The sequence below is a fragment of the Xiphias gladius genome, chromosome 2, assembly GCF_016859285.1.
Source record: "Xiphias gladius isolate SHS-SW01 ecotype Sanya breed wild chromosome 2, ASM1685928v1, whole genome shotgun sequence".
Lineage (NCBI taxonomy): Eukaryota > Metazoa > Chordata > Actinopteri > Istiophoriformes > Xiphiidae > Xiphias > Xiphias gladius.
Genome location: NC_053401.1, coordinates 20330139 through 20340374, shown reverse-complemented (window position 1 = coordinate 20340374; position 10236 = coordinate 20330139). Strand labels below are relative to the sequence as shown.

The 10236-nt window shown below is 44.8% G+C and overlaps 1 protein-coding gene across 1 annotated transcript; it reads right to left on the bottom strand.

The window, feature by feature from the left end:
* Positions 1-2053: 2053 nt before the first annotated feature.
* Positions 2054-9907, bottom strand: rergla (RERG/RAS-like a). The gene is made up of 5 exons (XM_040150080.1): positions 9696-9907; positions 9518-9574; positions 5329-5402; positions 3327-3475; positions 2054-3209 (listed from the first exon to the last, which is right to left on the bottom strand). The coding sequence occupies exons 1-5, from the start codon at positions 9745-9747 to the stop codon at positions 2924-2926; spliced, it is 618 nt and encodes a 205-aa protein (XP_040006014.1). The 5' UTR covers positions 9748-9907; the 3' UTR covers positions 2054-2923.
* Between the last annotated feature and the right edge of the window lie 329 nt (positions 9908-10236).

Genomic DNA, 10236 nt, shown 5'->3' with positions numbered 1-10236 from the left:
ATTAGGTAATGCTTAGGGCATGATGAGCTATGGAACGGAAGAAAACACTTTAGGTCCTTAAGTTGTTTGCCCGACGGTCCAGGAAGTCCTAAGATCCAATCTGGAAGACGAACTGATCCAACTTGCACGTTTTCCTTAGTAAACCTTCTTGGAGCTCCCAGTTTAAGGTCAGTTTACTGGCTGCCACTGGTAGCAGGCAGTTACTTAATCTAATGGTCTGTCAACAAGCTGTGGAGGAAAAAAAAAGCTCCAATGACGTAACAGTGCTTAGAAAACTACACCTTTTATCAACATGGCTAAACATTATCGGCAAAACAAAAGAAATAATCAGATTTGTTTTACTTTTTAGTTTGTTATAATAGACACTGGCAAGAAGAAACCGTTTGAGTTTGGGGCAGAATGTGAGATAATTCTCTAATCCCGAATGTCACTCTTATTATAGAGTATGTGGCTTCCGACACACAGACCCAGCCAACTCTTACCTACTGCACATTTGCTTACTCAGCTTGTTTAATTACTAGACTTCAAGATACAAAGCAAACCGATGACATTTCAGGGCTGGAATGTGAAACTGGAGTTAGAAACTGATTTCAGCTTCTGCTAGATAAGCGCTCACAGAGAGATTTGGCAGAGACCGAACATAGCTGTAACCTGCTGAGACCAAGCAGAGTGTCAGGTTAAAGTCTCTCCCTGTAAGCACTTCCCTTCCTCACCACGTATGGCAGAAATGTATAATCTAAGATATCGAAATACTGATAAAAGTTTAATAACTGTAATCCACACTTTTCACCACCAAACAGAAGAAAGGACTTTTAATTCAAGCAAATCGTGACCGTGGCAATGAAGAATAAAAAACTTTCCACACAGGGAAGGTCACGGACCGGGAGTCTGCGGCCGGCCGGAGGAAGTTCGAGGACTTCCACATAAGATACCAGAGACCCCCGTTGGACAGAGACAAATTTATAGAAACCCTGCATTACAAACTGAGGGAGTAGAGTTAAAAAGCAGCAGGCACTTACCAGACAGGCCTGTGGGAGAAGTACCCACACTAGATATTTCAGCCTCCACTGCTTTAGTTCCTGAACCTTGTGGAGGTGAAATACCAATCACTGAAATCCACATCCCCACTTTAAACATATAATCTAAGTGAGAGGAAAAGCCAACGTTTTTGTATGGAATTCAGCAAACTGTCCGTTGGTAACACTAGAATCTGAGGAGCTATTTACTGGTTCAGCTTTGACCTACTGAGCTCCACAGTGAAGTGTCTGTGTCCACAGAATACTACAACAAATTAAATATAATTTACTGTGACGACACCTGTGGGCAAAACCACAACAATAGGACAGAAGTAGGGATTTTTACCACTTAAACATCACTAATCGTGGACAAAGACATTAATGTTAACAGGCTGATGCGTACTTACATAGAATGCAGGAGTGGGACAAAGTCACCGTTAAGGTCACAGGTAAGTCTCAGGTCTTAGCATTGGACCACTGAGTCAAGAGGTCGGTCCCAGGTCAAGTTCATGTCCTAAACTTTGTGTTTAGGACACTGACAAGCCCTCAACAAGTCACTGTGCTGCCTTGACTAAATTTTATTTTAAATCTTAGTATATGTTAAGATAGGAACTTTAATAACTTCTGAAATGTGTGTTTATTACGGTCAATCCAACTTTGTATTTTAAGTCAAACTGACTGCACGAGTGAATGTGTTATTCCTGTCACAATTACAAACGTTTGTCATTTCCGTTGTCAGTAAAATGAAGAGTAGATTGGCTTCAAGCTTATTTGTAAGACAATTTTTAATTTTTAGTTTTGGGGAGGACATCAGGTCACTCAAGTCATCGGTGTTAAAGTCGAGTCTTTTCTGATAAGCTAAGTCACCGACTTGAGCCGGACTTGAGGACTCTCCTTTGTTGGTGGAGTTTACGGTCGTGAAGTGCCGGCCATACCGTGCCGGCTGAGGGAGTTCCCCACTGTCGTTATGGTGGCGCTCCACTTGCGAGGGTGGAGCGCGGTATCAGCGTTCAAACAGAAAACCCATCACCGGCGACTTCATTCATGCAAATTTATTGACCGTTTTGCCGAAATTCCACCAACATGCCAAGTTTGTGACAAAAAGAGAAAATGCACCGGACCTTGTTTACATCCAGGTTGTTGCTTCTAATGCACAAGTTCTGAGTCTTACCCTTAAAGACTGTGTAGTGTTTGCATGTCTGTTCTATGTTGCACTGAGGAGCATGAGAAACGACATTTTGTTTCCCTGTGTGTATGTTAAGGAGTTGTGTGATATGTGATATGTTTTGTTACATAAACATTTTAGTCCTCTTTTTCTTAACCTCTGTGTCGGATTTAAACAAAACAAAAAAACCACTACAACAGCATGTTCTGTACAAGTAATTTCCGTTTTACATCATATGCCATGACATAATATTTCCTCCTTCGGTCTTCACATTTATCTTAAAGTTGAAAAGATAGCTGCATGTGACACAAGTCACAGTGACGCAGTACACATTTAAAAGCCTGATCCCTCTTCAATCATATCAGACAAATTAAATACCTGAAGTCATACAGTAAAGCCTAGACCTCGTTTGTTTTTCTCGGATTAAATGTCATCAACTTTTTCCTTTAATTGACTGCTTTGGCTGAAATGCTTCAGGACATGTCTCTCGTGAAAGGCTTCCAATGATCTCAAAGAGCAAAAGCATGAATTAGCGGCAGGAAGCGGGAAGCAGGCTCACAAAGTATCTGCTGTGCACTACTGTAATATCACATTAACACTTATCTACACACGTATATGTCAGTTCAATGCCAATGAACAGCAACACAAAAAAAATCAAAGATCCAAAGCCAAGCTAGAGGGTGTGTTTCAGTCCAAGGACAGCGGTCCAGCCTACATGGACAGCTGTCCTCGTATTGACACTTCACACTGATTTCCTCCTCTTGCCGAAGACGTTGTTGATGAGTTTGGCCATGGACTTGGATCCGCTGGGGCGTCTCCTGCGCTCCTTGGCTTTGCTGCCCAGGCTGGCGTTCTGCACCATCTTGGAGAATATGAGCGCCACCTCCTGGTAGTGCTCGGCCGCTGACAGCTCGTAGAACTGGCAGTGAAACTCGGCAGCCAGACACTGGCCCTCTTCACGCTGAACCTCTCTCATGTGGCACAGGTCCTGTTTGTTGCCCACCAAAAATATGAGCGAGTCTACGTCCCTGGAGGTGAAAAAACAGAGCAGGGCCACACAATTTACTTTGTAGACTAAGTTCTCACAAGTTCTGTTTACATGCACACAATGGGCATTATTATATTACAGTGATCGTAGCCCACACCTTTTGGCAGATCCCAGGTGCAGCTCTCTGATTAGGCGCACTATGGCTTTGGCAGTGAGGAAGGAGGAGCGGTCGCTGATATCGTAGACCAAAATGAAACCATCAGCCCAGTGGATCTGGTCGTTTAAAGCAGACTTACCCTTACAGGCCTAAAAACAGACAAAATTACACTTTAATGATATTAAATAAAATGTCAATGTTAAAACTTTTCATGGTCAAAAGGATTCGGGAAAAGTCAACCACAGTCAAAGTGAATGAACGGATGGAATAATAAAAAACAAGGTTTATGAGAGGCTTGGAGTTTTGTGGTTGTGAGGTGATGCTGGAATGGCCTTGATAGCCATGCTCTAACTCAGATTAATGGACCTGAGACTGGACTCGGGCTGCAGACAGTGGTTCAGCCGAGGAAAGCCTCATGCTTGACCGCCTCTCCAAACTAAGATGGATGATACTGAATAGCTTTTGCTTTACACTCACTGGGCCCTATTTTAATCACACGAGCGCATCAAGTGCATAGTGCTAGGTCTTGGGCACAAAGACTCCGTGGCCATCTCCATGCCCCCCCTATTATTTTGGTTCATGTACAGGACTGCGCAAAGGTTTTAGGCACTTTAGATGCTTAGGTTCTTAGCCATCACGCAGTAACCTCACAGAGGCATCTGATCAGTCCCAGATTCATTCTGCTGCAGGACAACAACCTCAAACATACAGCCAGAGTCATTAAGAACTGTCTTCGGAGACCAGAGGAACAAGTTGTCCTGCAACAGGTGGTCTGGCCATCACAGTGCCCTGATCGCAGCATCATGGAGTCAGTCTGGGATCACGTGAAGAGACAGAAGACACTGGGACGGACTAAATCCACAGAAGAACTGAGGCAGGTTCTCCAGACGCTTGGAACAACCAACCTGCCAGTATTTTGAAAAAAACTCTGCTCAGGTGTAGCTGATAGAATTGTTGCTGTTTTAAAGGTCACATAAAATACTGTTCTTTTTTTCTTCTGTTTACTGTACTCTGCACAAACCTTTGATGAATAAAAACTATTCAGGGTAATATTTTTGAACGCATCCTCACTTTACTTTTAGTGCCTGAAGCTTTTCCCGTAATACTGCATGTGCTGCAGCGCAAAGTGCAGATGGGGCCGGCTGAAGCGGAACAAAGATCAGAGGGTGTGGCGATTCGTGAACATGCAGTCATTCTGCAAGTCACATCACTGGTCTTACAGCTGTGAAACAGGTTCAACTCGGCAGACGGTTGTGCGTGATGACACGGAGCTCCGGCACGGATTCATCAACACGTGCGTCCTGCTGCCATCAGACGGCGGCAGGGATTTCATGGCAGAAACGTGCAGCAGCTGAACGAGTGGGAGGTAAGTTCTCTGCGTGGCCCCTAAGCGAGTAGAGGGGAAATCCCACTCGGATCATTCTCTTAGTTAAAGGAGGTGGGGGGCGGGTAACCGAGAGGAGTGGATGAGGAGGGTAAATGTTTAGGTGAGGTACAGCATGTGGTGACAACAAGGTGACTGGCTGTACATCTTTCTAAGCATCATTATTTGTCAGTACAATATGTCATCATCGCAGTATCTTGTGATCTCACTGTTATGATGGGATGTACTCTGACCAAATTAAGTATTTGTCATTGTTTGTATAAACTGTCTTCACTATGTGACATGTGACGTGAGGCATGCACTGTGTCCAGCTAAGGTTCTATCCTCATTATGTTACATGCAAACATGATAACGCTGCCATCGGGGATTTGGACGTTCCCGGTGCAAAACAGCTGAGGGCTAAGACCAGAGCCCTGCCTGGCAACTGGTTGCCCAGGGATCTTCTGTGATGTTCTCTGAGGTTACCGGGCCATCTGTGTTAAACTAGGTGATGACAAGTGGCGCGGTTGGACGCGTTGTGCCGGACTATGCCACCGTGCCACCTCTTCGTAGTCAAAAGATGCAGTAATCCTGACAACGTCGCCTTGTGATTCCTGCCCCCTCTCCCTGTAAACTCACCTGAGAGCATGGGTCGTAGAGCTCCAGATTAATCTGCCTCCCATCCACGGACAGACGCTTTCTGTATATGCACTCTGTGGAAGGAAGAGGGAGGACAACAGCAAGAGAGTGAGGGGGGGGGGATCACATTGAGACTCATCAACTCTCTTTTGCACCAAATTAGAAGAGTGTAGATACGAGTTCAACAAGTATACAGAAACAGACACATCTTCAATTTTAAAAGGCAGACGTCAAAACTTCAGTAAGTAATTATATACAAGAGTGTGGTCCAAAAGCAGGAGATCAAAACTAAAGTTGTCGGGGAAAAAAAAAACAACAAACATGGCTTCTGTTTTCCATTGGAATTGGAAAACACTGCAGATGTGAGCAGAGCAACTCATCGGCTTCCCTTTAATATCCCGAACATTTACACATTCATTCTAAAACTGTCAAACATTATTTTGGGGTAAAAGCCATGATAAATCAAATGCCTTTTACACCACTTTATACTTGCTGTCTTACTTGTCAGTGCATAATATTTGTAATAACTGATAACAAGCTAATGTTATCTTTCAGATCACTTATAAAAACACTGTCTGCTGGGGGTTTTCAAAGCCCGCTGGCGTTCTTCCGGGAATGTAACAACCATGTTAATTGGACACTCTAGGTCTTAAAAATACTGATAGTCCAACATGTAAATAGTTCATGTCGGTGGATTTGGTCGCTGCTATTGTTACCATTTGTCTCACGTTGTAAGTTTGGTCTTTTCACTTTGATTTACGGACGTTTACCCGCGATGGACACTGGGGATGGTGATATCCCCGGGAAAGCGTGAGTCACTCTTGAAGCTGAAAATACTCTAAGCGCAGCAAGTCTGTGTGTTCAGATTTCCCTGAGTTATGAATCCGAGGAGGAGAACAATTTTTCTGGCATCAAGGAGAGAGAAATGAGGCCTTAAGGGTTTTTAAGTAGCTTAATGTCCTTCATGAGCTGTGAGTCAGAGCCACTGCTGCAGCTGCAACCGCTCACCGTGTTGGTGCGGGGCCAGATCAGATGGCCAAACTACAATAACTAACCTCCCGTTATTTTTAGAACGCTCGTATTTATGGAGAGAAAATGGCCTCAGTATTGGTGGTGACAAATGCGTGCTTCCTGATCTACTAATAAAAACAAGATTACAAATGTGTGCGATGATTTGTGAGGAAATTCATGGTGTTTATATTTCATTGTCCAATCCATAAACAAACGCAGACCAATTTAAACTAATTTCCAAACCATTTTACAAATAAACAGGTCCCAGCTTGGATAAATATAGATATTCCCAACGTCAAGTTCATAGATCCATTAACATCTGCTTTTGAAAGGACTGCTGTGCATTCAAATATCTGAAAATATTTCAAGTTATTTTACATGGTTACATTGGCGTGTGGAGTTCTGAGACTCTCTGTCATCGACACAAAAACTCTGTTTGCCAGAGCCCGGCTGAGCTGTTGACGGCATCGTGAACGCCGCTGCCACAATTGCCTAAAGTCTCCCCATCGTCGAGAGCTTGTACTCAACGCCTCGGCTGGGCTCTGGTGATTGCATTTCATCGCCGAACCTTACACAATGAGACTGAATAGGCTTGACTCAAAAGGTCCATACGTAGACTTTCTTTTGGGGAAAGAATACTAATAGTCAGTGAATGTAGTAAAAGACACACCTGTTATCTAATCTATAATGTATATTGAAATAAAATCTAAAGTGAAATTGAACATGGACTCCACTGCTTCTGTCAGAGGCAGAGCTGTTGTTAAACTGTCCAACATATCATGTATTTAACTGTGTATTCAGTCCTATCTTCTCAGACAAACTGGCAGTTTCACACAACATTCACAAATATTACATTTCAACTCTCAGACCAGATTTCATCTTCCAAAAAGGGAATCGTATTTCAAAACGCCACGTGCAACAGAGCCAAGCGGCAAAGGGCGGCAGAGATAAGACTGCTCTTCCCCCGGGGCGATGACTGGTCGGTCCTCACGTCTCCGAAATTGTCAGGGTACACTTCCAAACAGGAATTAATAGAATCAACTGACCAGGCAGATTTTAAGCGGTTACTTTCCTGTCTGAAAAAGTATCAAAACTTTATACACTAACTAACTGACTAACTAATAACTAACTAGCTTAGGACATGCAAAGGTAACTGTAATGTTGCTGCCATTATCGATCACTCCCTCCAGCGTCCCAGAACACTTCTTGCTTTACTAATTCTTTTTGCACGTGTTTCCCGTTTGTGTGTTTTTGTATTTGGAGCACGTTTCCCTTAACGTTTGTGCTTCCTCTCTTGCCCCCGGATCTTTTACATGGAACATTGAGTCACGGGGCTTTACTTTTGGCCGCTTCAAATTTGCTGTGCGCACTGTTTTTGTCATGTAAAGCTTGCGTCCCTTTCTACTCGGTTTGTCTTCGCTAGGTTGCAGCTAATGAGTTCAGGACAGCTAGGCAGAGGACGTCTTCTGCTGGGACAACACTCAGACCAGGCCAAAAGGGGATTGTGCTCAGCCCAGTAGGCCATGGCGGGACATCCAGGTGGATCGTCCCCTACAGTGAATGTGAGCTGAGCAAACATTGTAACCAAAACGTGCATGACCATGCATAGTTTAACACCTCAGGTCACATCAGTTAAGAAAATCTAAATCCCGTAGATTAGCTGCTCCATTCACATGAAATTACACTGCTAACGTCAACGCTAGTACTACTGGCTACTAGTACAAACCGTGACTCAACAGTAAAAGTAGTATAAAATACACTGCAGCAATATTTTAGACATTTTTATGTGCAGGAAGCTTTTCAAAAGCAAATGTTGTTAGATGCATCAGCTTTTACATGTACATATATTTTATTTTACAAAGTTATTTTTAACTTCAAGTTGGGATGTATTTATTTGTAACACGGTTTCACTTTTGTTCCAACTGTTTGCGATGTGTTTATGGGCAGGACGATGAAATTGTGAACGCCATAATTGCTCTCAAGTGATCACACACATTTGTAAATCTGGTTTTTATTTGTCGATCACGAACCGGGGCTTTGTCACCGACGCTGAAACCAGTTTCTTTACGTAAGCACCCGTCCCTTCCACTGCTCACAGTATCTCTGCCTAACATCTCTTCCACTACGCTACCCCCCCCTTTAATCCGTTTTTTCGGTAATTGCACTTTCTGTTGCGACACAGTTTGAGTCTGCACAGTCTGTGACCCTTTGTTAAGGGGTGGTGGGGAACAACAAAGACTGGGCAAAGCCCTGCACCTTCTTAATCGCAAAATGTTGGGATGTACAGCGTCTAAGGCTCAACAACAATGAAACTGGGCACAAGCGCAAACAAATGGGCTCTAAGTTTACTGTAGATAGTTTAAACACGCCAGAGCGTTGTACTTGTAATCATCTAACCAAGGCCAGAGGAGAACGCAGATCACGAAGCAGTTCCTCTCAGCGGCGCTGACGTGACCTGGTCAGACGCCAAACAGCGACATACTGAAAGCAAACAAGCTCAGATGAAACTAGATTATTCTCAGGAAAACAATGGCGTATTGAGCCACTGTCTGGGACCAATGTGGTCAGGGAGCCCTGATCACTACAGCATGTCTCCTTCAGACCACATGGTGGCTCACAATCTACGTAAAGAACACTATCTGACTGCAGTCAAACAGGAACTATCTGATAAAAGAATAAGTAAACTGTATCACGGATCTAACCAGGCACTCAGTGCCGAGATTTGGATTCGTGGCTTTACGGAAGCATTTTGGTTAGAAATTCAGTAGCCAGTCCAGCTTAAAGAGGTGAACAGTCAAACGCAGTGCAAATTTACATTTGTAATGATGGGCGGTTTGTAGTTGCAGATATGCTGGTGAGCCTAGTAACTGAAGCAGGAATATGGAGCCGAGTTAGAGAAGGAGAAGTCAACGACGAACGCGTGTGGAACAGTAAAACACTGATGGGCTTGGACTACAGAGGCTCAGGAGGAAGAGCACGCAGCTGACCCCACGCTGACCCCCAGTAACAAGTCAAACTTTGCTCCCACTCAACTTCACTGGAGATTCTAGGGGAGATCCCGAAGTGGAAATGCAGTGAAAGTGAGAAACCTTCATTTTCATCCACAGTGGGCGTCATGAGTCAGAGTGACGACGTTGTGCGAAGTTCTGCTGAATGTTTTCAAAACGCAGATAATTACCTGAGGAGGAAGCGTACTCGCCAATGAAGCGCCTGGTGAGGAAGCGGACGATGAGAGCTGCACGCACACACACACACACACACACACACACAGAGAGAGAGAGAGACAGGTGAGCTCCATCAACAGCGACGACCTGATTACCTCCGACGCCCAGCAACATGTTCCACAGCGCGCCTACCTGATTTTCCGACGCCTCCACTGCCCAGCACCGCGATCTTGATCTCGTTCATGTTCGCTGCAGAAACAAGGCTAGTGTCCGCTGCACAGATAGCCCTCAGATACCATGCTGTCGAGGAACCGAGCAGCGAGACGGTCCGCAGGAGCTGACGGGGAGCCTGGAGGAGCCGGCACTGCTGGCGTCCGCGGGCTGGCCGGTGGGCGGCCCCTCAGGGGGCGGCACGCCAGCAGGGGAGGCTCGTAGCCGTCATTTCCTTTTTCACATGGCCTCTTTTTTATTATTATTGTGTTAGCCCGTTGAGCCTCAAACAGTTCTTTAAAATGAAACCATGTGAGAAGTTTATAGGTGGGGGGGGGGGTGTTTGGCGGAGCTGCTGACAACCCACAGAAATCTGATACGGGACAAGGAGCCGCAGTGCGCTGTATGCTGGAAGCTTATGACATGGGTCTGTGGAAATTCTGAGAAGTAACCGGGGAATCAGTATCTGACCGGGGGCTGTCAGGTCGGACCGGGCTTTTCGTGGGTCTGCCCAGGAGGGACC